General features: G+C 60.0%; 1 protein-coding gene across 1 annotated transcript in view; it reads left to right on the top strand.

Annotated features, from left to right (window-relative positions):
* The window catches only part of LOC107296967 (telomerase-binding protein EST1A-like), a gene marked incomplete at its 3' end in the record, with an annotated part of 48203 nt that overhangs the window by 11829 nt on the left and 24364 nt on the right, over positions 1-12010 (top strand). The window contains exons 3-8 of the mRNA XM_015826323.1: positions 1010-1212; positions 4507-4617; positions 4998-5104; positions 6005-6083; positions 6999-7109; positions 7191-7388. Of these exons, the coding sequence (XP_015681809.1) occupies positions 1010-1212; positions 4507-4617; positions 4998-5104; positions 6005-6083; positions 6999-7109; positions 7191-7388 (809 nt within the window). The remainder of the gene's footprint in view (positions 1-1009; positions 1213-4506; positions 4618-4997; positions 5105-6004; positions 6084-6998; positions 7110-7190; positions 7389-12010) is intronic.

Below are 12010 nucleotides of genomic sequence, written 5' to 3' on the forward strand. Positions count from 1 at the left end.
AGATAGATAGATAGATAGATAGATAGATAGATAGATAGATGATGGATGGATAGATAGATAGATGAATGGACGGACAGAGATAGATAGATAGATAGATAGATAGATAGATAGATAGATAGATAGATAGATAGATAGATAGATAGATAGATAGATAGATAGATAGATAGATAGATAGATAGATGATGGATGGACGGACAGAGAGAGAGAGAGAGAGAGAGAGATGATGGATGGATAGATGGACGGACGGACAGAGATAGATGATAGATAGATAGATAGATAGATAGATAGATAGATAGATAGATAGATAGATAGATAGATAGATAGATAGATAGATAGATAGATAGATAGATGATGGATGGATAGATAGATGAATGGACGGACAGACAGAGATAGATAGATAGATAGATAGATAGATAGATAGATAGATAGATAGATAGATGGATGGATGGATGGATGGATGGATGGATGGATGGATGGATAGACAGACAGACAGACAGACAGACAGACAGACAGAGGCCAGTTGCCAAGCAGCCAAAATTTCATTACGTGACAGGACAGGTGATCGAAAGTCCCTTTTTCCAGGGCTGTTGTAATTTGAAGTCACTAAATGAACCGTTGTAAGTCAAGGAATGTGTGTGGTCAGGCAGGGAGCTGTGGGGCGTCAGGCTGGGCTGGCTGGACTTGAGCCGCAGACGGCAGCCTAAACTGGTCCAGGTTAATGTGGCACCGTCCAGAAACGAGGCGCCATTCTGTGGTCGTCCCATCCGAGAAAAGCCCCTGATAACATGTTTTTAAAAAATCCATCCGTGTCTGGATCCAACGGCGCCTGAAAAAAGTCCTGTAACTTCCAATGGTCGCTAAATGAACTGTCGTATAAGTTGAGGACTACCTTATATATACGATGGGGTGTTTTTTGTTTTTTGACGTGAGCCGCCTGGCGTCCCCTCGGTGGGAATTGGGGGGGGAGCAGCACCAAAGCCCCGGCTGACCGGCGGGTGACGGGCGTCCCGTTGCAGGGCGGAGATGCTGCAGCTGTACGAGCTCTGCCTGCTGACCGACATCGAAGTGGCCGATGCGCAGAACGTGGACCAGCTGCTCTGGAAGAACGCCTTCTACCAGGTGATCGAGAAGTTCCGACAGCTGCTCAAGGACCCAGCGGGCGGGGAGAGCGCCCAGGAGATCCGCGGAAAGCTGCTCCAGATCCTGGACGAGGTGAGGCAGGGGTCTCGGGGCACCCCGGGCGGGTGGGCCGGAAGGCGGGAGGGGTGGGGGCCAGAAGGGAGCTGCTCTCCTGGGACAGCCAGCGGAACACGAGGGCTTCTTCCCTCCAGAGGTCACCATATCAGCGGGTGCTTCATATCAGAGGCTGGACAAGCCTCTGTCTGGAATGGTGTAGGGCAGGGGTCCCCAACCCCCAGTTCCATGGACTGGTACCAGGCTGTGGCATGCCAGCAACTGGGCGTCACAAGCAAGCAAAGCCCCAGGCAGCACGTGAAACCAGGCCCTCTCCGGTCCACAGAAAAACCTCCGTCCACAGACTTGGTCCCTGGTGCCCAAAAGGATGGAGGCCAGTGCTGTAGGGCCTCCTGGCTTGAGCAGAGGGGCTGGACTAGAAGACCTCCGAGGTCCCTTCCAGCTCTCTTCCGACTCTAGATTCCAGGAGGCGGCTCTTCCTTGGAAAGAACGCGGCTCCCTTCCTTTCCCTATCCCAGCCGAAGGGGACAGTGTGCAGGCAGTCCTCGGCTCACGACCGTCCCTTTAGCCACCGATCAGAGTTAGAGCAAAGGTGAAGAAAGTGACTTATAGGCAGTCCTCGCACTTACAACAGTTGCAGCACCTCCACAGTCACATGGTCAGAATTTGGATGCTGGGCAACTGGCGTTTTATTTATTTATTTTGGAAAATTCATGTTGTCACCTACACACGGGGACTCTAGGCGGCCTACGGAAAAAGGCAGCAACTGTTCAGGACGGTTGCCACGTCTCCCGGGTCATGGGACCCCCGCTTGCCAAATTCCCAGCCGCCTTCCGGCAAGGCAAGTCCGTTGGGAAAGCTGGATTTGTTTTCTTTTTTATTATTGTATTTTATGTGTTTCTTATTATTGTATTTTATTTATTTATTTTTATTTTACTGTTTTGTTCTATTTCATTTATTCATTTATTTATTAAAATTATTTGCCGCCTACCTCGCCCTGGGGCTCCCCCAGGTGGCTTACAACAATAAAAACGAAGAAACAAAAGGAAGCGTGAGATAACAGTAGCAAAACAACGAAGCAATAAAATAGACCAGGGGTGGGGAACTATGGTCCCCTTCATGACTCGTGGACTTCAACTCCCAGAATTCCTCAGCCAGCATGGGGGAACTATGGCCCCCTCATGACTGGTGGACTTCAACTCCCAGAATTCCTGAGCCAGCATGGGGGAACTATGGTCCCCTTCATGACTCGTGGACTTCAACTCCCAGAATTCCTCAGCCAGCATGGGGGAACTATGGCCGCTTCATGACTGGTGGACTTCAACTCCCAGAATTCCTGAGCCAGCATGGCTCGGCTTGGAAACCTCTCCCTTTCCCCTCAGCATGGCTGGCTCAGGAATGCTGGGAGTTGAAGTCCACCAGTCATAAAAGAGCCAAGGTTCCCCACCCCTGAAATAAGACAACTAAGCAGCAAAAATACAGCAATAAGAGATTAAAAGATTTGCTTTTCATTTTACACCTGTCCTGCTTCGCTTAGCCAGCAGGGCCAAAAGGTGATAAAGTCAGCCGTGACACTCAACTGCCTTGCTTAGCAACAGAGCTTTTGACCCCAGTCGTGGTCGTAAGCCGAGGGCTGCGTGTGAGGCGGCTGGCCCAAGAGGCAGATCGAAGGGCTCCCCAGGGCTGCAGATCTGCCTGGGAAGGGAGTCCATCTGTAACCAAAAGCTGAACCAGAAAATCTGCAGACATTTTCAGGGCTGGATCAGGGCAGCCGCAGCAGCTGGCCTGGCACCCTTTGAGGTGCAAAGGCCAAAGGTCAACTGAGCGGTTTGGATGAAGGCCCCCGCCTCCTTAAGTGGGGAGGAAGGGGTGTCCACCCTCAGGCCCAGCCAGAAGAACGTCCCCCCTCCCCTCCCCGGCCTGCTGCAAGACGAAGCCCCCCCCCTCCGGCCACTTCCATCTGTCCCCCATTTGCGTGATGAATGTCCGTGGGCACTGGGGAGGGCCGGCTTGGGCCTCTCCCCTTTTCCCACTATTTCTCCGGAGCTCTTTCGAGCAGGGCAAGCAGGGGCTGCTGCGTTGGTGCCCCTGGTGCCTGGGGTCTTTTGGGGGTCTTCCAGCCCAAAGCTCTGCAGGGTCCTGTGAAGAGAGCACGGGCGATACGTCCCCAGGAGGACCCAGGAAGACCTAGGACAGTGGTGGCGAACCTATGGGACGCGTGCCAGAGGCGGCACTCAGAGCCCTCTCTGTGGGCACGCACACCTTGCCCTGAAGATGGCAACCGTCCCTCTTCAACCAGCCGCCCGCTAACTCGCCAAGGTCCCACGTGGCCGGAGGCATCCCAGCATGGCTGGTTTCCCTCCCCCCCATCCCATCCCTCCTGGCCTCGCATGCTCTCCTTTTCCCGGGCACGACCCACTGCATCGCCTCCTCAGCTGTCGGCCAGCTCAGAGGCGGCTTCTCTGAACGGCTGGAGGCGGGCTGCGGAGCCCCAGAGTGCACCAGTCGAGGGGCCGGCAGGCTGTGGCTGCTGACAGACACTGTCGGCCCCCATGCGCTCGCTGGCCTCTGTGTGCGGGGGCCGATGGTGTCAGGTAGCAGCCACCCCAGCCCCTGCCACACCTTGCCCCTGTGACAATGGCACCCCCGCCCTGCCTCGCCTTGCCTTGCAGGACGAGCCTCCTGCCCACCGTCCCACCTGCCAGAGACCCCCTGGATCTCCCCCAACCCTGCCCGGCTCGTACAGGCATCCCTTCCCACGAGCAACATCGAGGTGACCATGCCCACCTTGGCCACACCCACCCAGTCTGCCATGACCACGGCCACCCAATGCACCACGCCCACCCGGCACCCGGTGATAAATAAGTGGGTTTGGGGTTGCGGTTTGGGCACTCAGTCTCTAAAAGGTTCGCCATCCTGGCCTCCTGTCAGGCCTCTTGCTGTCCTGTTAGGGGGGGGGGGGTTAGGGGAAACTGTTTGGAGGATCTGAAGCTCTCCCCCCTTATCCCCAGGGGGGGTGGGCTTTTCCGCCTCCCCCCAAGGCTCCTGCCTGTTGCCCTCGCCCTCTGCTCAAGGACAGGAGCAACCTGGAACTCAGGAGAAACTTCCTGGCAGTGAGGACAATTAACCAGTGGAACAGCTGGCCACCAGAAGTCCTGGCTGCTCCAGCACTGGAGGTCTTCAAGAAGAGACTGGACTTGTCCCGATTGCTGGAGCGTCTCCTGCTCAAGCAGGGGGTTGGACTAGAGGACCTCCGAGGTCCCTTCCCACCTCTGTCCTTCCGTGACTGCCGCTTTCTCTCCCCCCCCCCAGGGCACCGTCTTCTTCGACGGCTTGCTGCAGAAGCTGCAGGCCACCTACCAGTTCAAGCTGGAGGACTACATGGACAGCATGGCGGTTCGCACCAAGCCCCTGCGGAAGACGGTGAGGCGGAACGGGGGGGGGCCAGCAGGCGGTTCACGGGGGGGGAGGAAGGTTCGGGGCACCCCTGAGGATCCCACGGTGGCCGGGGCCAGACTCTGGGAGCGCTGGGGAGCTTTCCCATAGGGCAAGGGGTAGGCCACCTCGGCTCTTTTATGACTCATGGACTTCAACTCCCAGAATTCCTGAGTCAGCAAAGCTGGCTCAGGAATTCTGGGAGTTGAAGTCCATGAGTCATAAAAGAGCCGAGGTGGCCTACCCCTGCGCTTAGGGCAGCCCCTCGCCCTCCGGGGTGACAGGCCTGGCCTTGCCCTGAGAAGGGGCAGGGAGGGGGGTCTCCGGCCGCCCCCTCTCCAGCCGCCTCCCTGCGCTCCCCTCCCCAGGTGAAGTACGCCCTCATCAGCGCCCAGCGGAGCCTGATATGCCAGGGCGACATCTGCAGGTACCGCGAACAAGGCAGCGACACGGCCAACTACGGGAAGGCACGCAGGTAGGCCAGGGGGCAGCGGGGTGGGGTCCGTGAGGGGCACGGTGGGCCGAGGACGGATCGCTACGTCGTTTTATTCGGAACGGCCGTTAAACAAAGCTCACCTGTAGGCACCTTCGCGGCGCCTTAATGCCATGGCGCCAGGGTCTCCGTAGGGAGCGCCTTGCGAGAGGATGATGAGCAGGCCGGAGTCTCCGCCCCAGGCCCTCCCAGGCCAGCTGGGCCATAACTGGTGCACCAGCCGGAGTGGGGATGGAGCCCCCCCATCCCGAGTGGGAGAACCCCCCCCCCTCGGGAGGAAGGTTGAAAGGGCCCCTTTGCACTGAGCAGGGCTGAAAACTGCTGCAGCTGGGCAGAAATGCTCCCCCCCTCCCAGCCTGGTCTCGGCTCATCCCCCCCCCCCAAAGGGACGTAAAAGTTGTACAGTCCTGGAACCTGAGAGGGGGGGGGGCTTTCGGTTGCTCTCCCCCCCCACCACCACCTGCCAAGACACCACCTGCTCGGCTTCTGTCTTAGCCTGTCCCTCCCTGTCTTGAGCATTGACCGCTGTGCAGGAGGAAGGCCTTGAGGGCCCCTCAGGACACAGAGAGCGAGGGAGGGGGCACCCTGCCAGCGCCTGTCGGGGGCTCTTCCCGGGTCAGAGTCCTCAGGGAGGGGGGCCTGGGGGCCAAGGACTGGGGCCTTGGGAAGCCCTCCTGCCCCTGAGGGGGGCCAGCGGGCAGAGCCCAAGCCTCGGGCAGCCCCTGGGGCTGAGGAAAGGACGGACCCTCTCGTTACCCCCTCCCTCCCTCCCTCCCTCCTCGGGGGGCTCCAGCAGTGCCTGCGCTGAGCGTGCCCCCCCCCCCGACCCGGCTATTCCGTGGCTCCTGCCATCCGCTCACTGGCCCTCTTCTCTCTCCCCAGCTGGTACCTGAAGGCCCAGCACGTGGCCCCCAAGAACGGCCGCCCGTACAACCAGCTGGCCCTCCTGGCCGTCTACACGGTGAGAGGGAGGCTCCGGCCCGGCTCTGCGCGCCCCACCCTCCTCCTCTGGCCACGGCCCTCTTCAGCCGGCCCACGGGGGGAGGCGGGACTGGCGGGAGGCTGGGGGAGCAGCAGGCTCCCCTCAGAGGCCAGGGCCATCGGTGCCAGGCTGCCTTTGGGTCCCAGGCCAGGGCCTGCTGTGTCGGGGTGGGGGGGTCCCCTTTCAGCACCTGCAAGGGGGGCTCGGCCAGAGCCGGTCCTTTCCCTCCAGCAGGCGGGGTGGCGGGAGGGGGCTCAGTCCCCGACTCGGGGTACAGGTAGTCCTCGACATACGACCACAGTTGAGCCCAAAATTTATGTTGCTAAGTGAGACGTTGGTTAAGCAGGTTTTGCCCCATTTTAGAACAGGATAGAGCTGGAAGGAACCTTGGAGGTCTTCTAGTCCAGCCCCCTGCTTGAGCAGGAGGACCCGTACCGTCTCAGACAAGGGGCTGCCCAGCCTCTTCCTAAAAGCCTCTTAGGGCTCTTCCTCCCACTTCTTGTTAAGTGAATCACTGCCCTTGTTAAATTAGTCATACGGTCGTTAAGTGAGTCCGGCTTCCCCCACTGACTTTGCTGGTCAGAAGGTCGCAAAAGGGGACAGCGTGACACGCCCGGAGGCTGCGACCGTTACATGTATGACCCACTTGTCAGAGATCCGAGCATTAACCACGTGACCGGGGGGGGGAAGCTGAAACGGTTGTAAGTCTGAGAAACGGTCACAAGTCCCTTTTTTCAGTGCTGCTGTAACTTCAAATGGTCGCTAAACAAACTGTTGTAAGTTGAGGACTGCCTCTGCTTGACCGTCGTCCCATGGCTGCATCGGGGAGGGGGGGAGTCATGTCTGGCTGTCCCCCCTCTGACGCCGTCCGCCCGTCTCTCTCTGTCCCCGCAGAGGAGGAAGCTGGACGCCGTCTACTACTACATGCGTAGCCTGGCCGCCAGCAACCCCATCCTGACGGCCAAGGAGAGCTTGACCAGCCTCTTCGAGGAGACCAAGCGCAAGGTCGGTAAGCGGGGCGGCCGGCCCGGCCCACCCAGCCCCCCCCACCAGCTCCTCATGGCCCTCTCCCCCCTTCCCCCGCAGGCAGAGCAGCTGGAGCAGAAGAGCCCCCGGGGCCAGGGCAGCCAGCGAAGCAGGAGGGCGGCCTTCCGGCCCTCCGGAGACGATGCCACCCGCCTGGAGCTCTGGATCCACCCCTCTCACCCGCGCTCCGGCCAGGGCCACGACTCCAGCCGGGACTCCGGGCAGGATAGCGGCCTGGGCGGCCTCAGCCCCAGCGAGGTGAGCCCCGGAGGGGGTGCGGTGCTCTGGGCGGCCACAAGGGGGCGCTGCTCGGCTTGCTATGGGGGGAAGCCCAGGCTTTGGGTTGGGGGAGTGGGCTGGGTAGAAGGTAGTGGTGGGGGGGGCCTCCTTGCCAGCCCTGCCTGGGTGCCACTCTGTCAGGCCCCGCCCCTCCTGTGCCAAAAGCTGGCCGGCCGGCCTCTGCCTGGGGAGGGATGCTCTGGGCTGCAAGGTCGGGGTGGTGGTGAAAACTTTGAAAATGCAATAATTGAAATAAGTAGCCTTTCTTGAAAATAGTTGTAAGACTTGATGATGATGATGATGATGATGATGATGATGATGATGATGATGATGATAAAGTTGGAAGGGACCTTGGAGGTCATCTAGTCCAACCCCCTGCTCAGGCAGGAAACTCTATACCAGGGGTGGGCAACCTTGGCTCTTTTATGACTGGTGGACTTCAACTCCCAGAATTCCTGAGCCAGCCATGCTGAGGGGAAAGGGAGAGGTTTCCAAGCTGAGCCATGCTGGCTGAGGAATTCTGGGAGTTGAAGTCCGCGAGTCATGAAGGGGGCCATAGTTCCCCCATGCTGGCTCAGGAATTTTGGGAGTTGAAGTCCATGAGTCATAAAAGAGCCGAGGTTGCCTACCCCTGCCCTATACCGTGCCACAACAGTTTTGACATCTTGAAAGTTTAAAGCAGGGCTGTCCAGGCTTGGCTACTTGAAGGCCTGCGGACTTTGACTCCCAGAATTCCCCAGCCGGCTTCCCCCAGCCACAGGCCTTTGAGTGGCCACGCTCGGACGCCCCTGCTTAAAAAGCTTAGTGTGTGTATATAAAAAAACCCCACCCTTTGGGGGGGCCTGCAACATCCCTCAAAATGGCACACGGCTGCCCACTTCCGGGATAATGTGAGAAAGTTGGGGGAGCCCGGCCCTTGGTGGTTTAGTCAACAAACCATGGTTAGTGAGCACCCGTCCATGCATCATCTCCCAGGTTTGCTGCTCTCATCTTTGCTGAGTAGGGGGTGTTGCAAATGGGGCGGCGTGAAGAAGGGGAGGCCCCAGGGTGGTTGGGGGAATTGGTGGAAGCTTGTGGGTCCCACTGGAGTAATCTTCCCCCCCCCAAGATCCAAGCCCAAGAGGAAGCTTCTCTGCACGTGGGGCTGATTCTTTGCTGAGATGAGGGGGGGGCTCTGAGCTAGGGGAGCAGGCCAGGCGCCCCTGGGTGTCCCCGGAAGCCCTGCCAGGGCTGGAGGAGGCTGCCCCCCCCTCCCCAGAGCGGCTGCGTGCCAGTTCCCCTGGGAGCCGACTTGACCTGGGTCACCAAAACCGCCCCGTAGCTTTATTTTGACTTGCGCTGTTTCAGTTTCCAGCTGTGAGTTTCCGAAAGGAGGAAGCCGCGGGTGCCAGCCTGCGAGGGGGGGCTAGAGGCAGAAACCACATGCCCGTCCCCCCCCCCGGCTGGGGACGTGACACACGGCACGCAATGCCCTGCTGGAGCCCTGGCTGGGAACGGAAGGGCTGTCAGGGAAGTCCCCCCCCCACGCAGGCCAGAGTCCCTTCTCCTGCACCCCCCCAGCCTCTCGGCAGCGCCCCCCTGCCCCCCTCCTACCCCCGTGTGACCTTCCGCTGTCACTCACAAGGCCCAGTGAGGCTCCCACGGAGGGTTTCCAGACATGGCAAGGAAGGCTTGTCACTGTTGGGGGTGGGGGTGGGGTGGAGGTGCTACGGGGGGTGGGGGGTTATGCTTGGGGCAAGGCCCATCCAGAGCCAGTTCATTTTCCGGGGGAGATGACAGGGCAGCCTTGCCCAATAGTCTCTCCCTTCCCCCCTTCCACACACACACACACACACACGGGCCCCCAGATTACACCTTCCCACACTTTCATGAGGACTAGAAGCTTCCCCTGGCCTCCTCCTGACCCCTGACGGCACTCACTCATGATTTTACGTGGTCTGGGAGTTTCCCCTCTCAAGGTGGTTCAGCTGTCAGCATGGGAACAGCCGGGCTCTGGGTCTCGTGCAGAGGGTCGTCCGGTGCCCACAGACCCCACTGGAGCCACATTCTCATCTCCCCCCCTCCCCCATTCTGCTTGTGGAGGTTGCCTTTCGTGGCCCCGTCTGGCTGCCAGGGCTGCTTTCAGCTCCCCCCCCCCGGAGGAGTGATGGTCGCTGAGGGGAGGAGTGGAAAGGAGAGAGACCCCCCCTTGCGGGATTCCGAGGAGCCGTGTGAGCCTTGGAACGGCCTCCCCCGGCCCCCTACCCCCCTCCGGAGCAGCCACCTCCTGGGGGCTCCAGCACTCAGGCCCCCTGCCTGGCCCTTCTTCACCCCCTCCCCAGGGACACCGCAGCATCGTTGGGGGCAACAGACCAGCCTTTCCCGCCCTGGGCCCGCCTCTGGGCACGCGGACTTCAAGTCCCAGCATCCTCCTCTAGCTCCACACTAGCTGGGGAATTGTGGGAGCTGCAATTCACACGTGCAGCGGTGCCCAGGATGGGGGAAAGGGCACAAGCTTCCGGCCTCTCCCTGCCAGCCTGCCCCTTTGCTCCTGCTCCTGGTGGCTTTTGGAGGGGGGCTCCCTGCCCCTCGGGGACCCCCCTGGCTTCTGCCTGGGCCGGCTTCCCCGGAGGGTCTCCCGAGGGCCGGATCTGTCCGGCTGCAGGTCGGGCCCCTCTGTTGTGGCCGCTGTTTCTGCCGGCAGCTGCTGCTCCGCCTTCCCTGAGGGGGACCCCAGTTTATTTGGGGGCCCCCCCTTGGATCCTTCCCCGGAGCGGAGGCTGCGGGGGTCTTCCGCACGAGGTCACGGCAAGGGCAGGGGGGGAAGGGCCCGGGCACGCACGGGGAGGGGGGGGCAGCTCTGCAGGGCTCAAAGGAGCTGGGCTGCCGCAGCCGGATTTGCAGACGCGCCCGTGGGCCGGTGCCGCTTCCTCTTGTGGGCAGCGAGCCCCGGAGGTTCCCAGCGCCGGCCTGGCAGGTGAGTCACGCAAGGGCTGAGTCATCTGCAGAGCGGCCCCGGCAGGCGCTCTCGGCTCAGCTGGGCTGGCGCAGCTCTGCAGCCGGCCCCGGGGTCAGGAGGGGAGAGCGGCTGCGGCCTGCTTTTGTGTCTCTCGGGCTGTTGTGCTCCACAGGTGCAGCTCCCTCACACACACACACACACACACACCCCTGTGGGGTGGGGTGGACGTGAACTGCTGCCTTCCCAGGCCTAGTCTGCAGGAGGGGGGGGCTGAGGGGAATGGGGCCGGGCCTCGCACTGGGGACCCTCGGGCTCAGCGCCCTCCCTGCAGGATGCTCTCTGCCTCCCGAGATGTTTGGGAAATGCAGCTTTTCCAAAAGGCACCTGGCCCCCCTCGTTGTTTTTCTTTGGAAGTCCTAAAGAACTGAAGAAGCTTCTCGGATGGGAAGTGAAACCTTTTCAAAGAAAACAAAAAAAAGTCCAGCTGCCTTTTGGGGAAAAAAGCACCTTTGGGGCGGCCGTGAGGCCTGGAGGATGGAGAACCTCCACAGGCCTTCAGTGACGTAGCCGGTCTTGGGAAGGGGGGCCAGTTTCTGGGGCCGGCCCACAGGTGGGACCGGGGAGATCGGCAGCGGAACCGGCAGCACCTTGATTCTGCTTCTGATCCACCACATTCCAGCCCCCCACAATGAGGACCCCGTTGTCTGAGGGTTGGACGGGGAGGCCCGGCTCAGCGAAGGGTTAGGGTTAGCGAAGGGAGGGGAGGGGAGGGGAGGGGGACTCGTCCTGAGGATGCCTGCTTGGGGTTTCCTACTTGAGCAGGAGCTGGGGCCTTGGGCAACGCCACCTGGCCATCTTGGCCTGGCCAACTTGCTATGGCCAAATCATTGGGGAACAATTGGCAGCAAGTTACGCTAATATCAATGGGATGGAATGGAATTAATTAGAATTAGAACTAGAACTAGAATAGAAGTAGAGTTGGAAGGGACCTTGGAGGTCTTCTAGTCCAGCCCCCTGCTCAAGCAGGAGGACCTACGCCATCTCAGACAAGTGACTGTCCAGTCTCTTCTTAAAAACCTCCAGGGATGGAGCGCCCACGATTTCTGGTGGCAAGCTGTTCCACTGGCCAACTGTTAGGAACTTTCTCCTTAATTCCAGGTTGCTTCTCTCTTTGGTCAGTTTCCAACCATTGTCGGTGGAACAGAATCATTAAAGAAAGGATGTAAAAGAAGGGACAGAATGAAATGGGAATGACAAAAGTTAAAATCATTTTTTTTAAAAAAAATATTTTAAACACTTGAATTGTAACGCTGCATTTTGTACCGCGGCGAGTTGTCCCACTTGTTTGGACTAGAAGACCTCAAAGGTCCCTTCCAGAAACAGTGGCAGCTGGGGAGGTGGGCACTGCCTGGGCGGAGCGGAAGGCGCGCCGTCCCTGCTTGCATCACATCACCCACCCACCCCCCCACCCCCCCAAATGATGATCCGGGCTTGTGTCCAGCGGCAGTTGCAAAGCCCCCGGCCGCCAGCAGGGGGGGCCCTGGCACCGCCGCCCTCCTCTGCAGCTGTCTGGCAGGGGCCCTGTGAAGGCCCGGGGGGGGGGCTGGAGGCCAGGCACAGCCGCTGGGTTCCCATCTGCCGTAGCCACCCACCCCCCCCCCCC

This window comes from Protobothrops mucrosquamatus, unplaced genomic scaffold (assembly GCF_001527695.2).
Source record: "Protobothrops mucrosquamatus isolate PMUCROS unplaced genomic scaffold, P.Mucros_1.0 scaffold3055, whole genome shotgun sequence".
NCBI classification, from domain to species: domain Eukaryota; kingdom Metazoa; phylum Chordata; class Lepidosauria; order Squamata; family Viperidae; genus Protobothrops; species Protobothrops mucrosquamatus.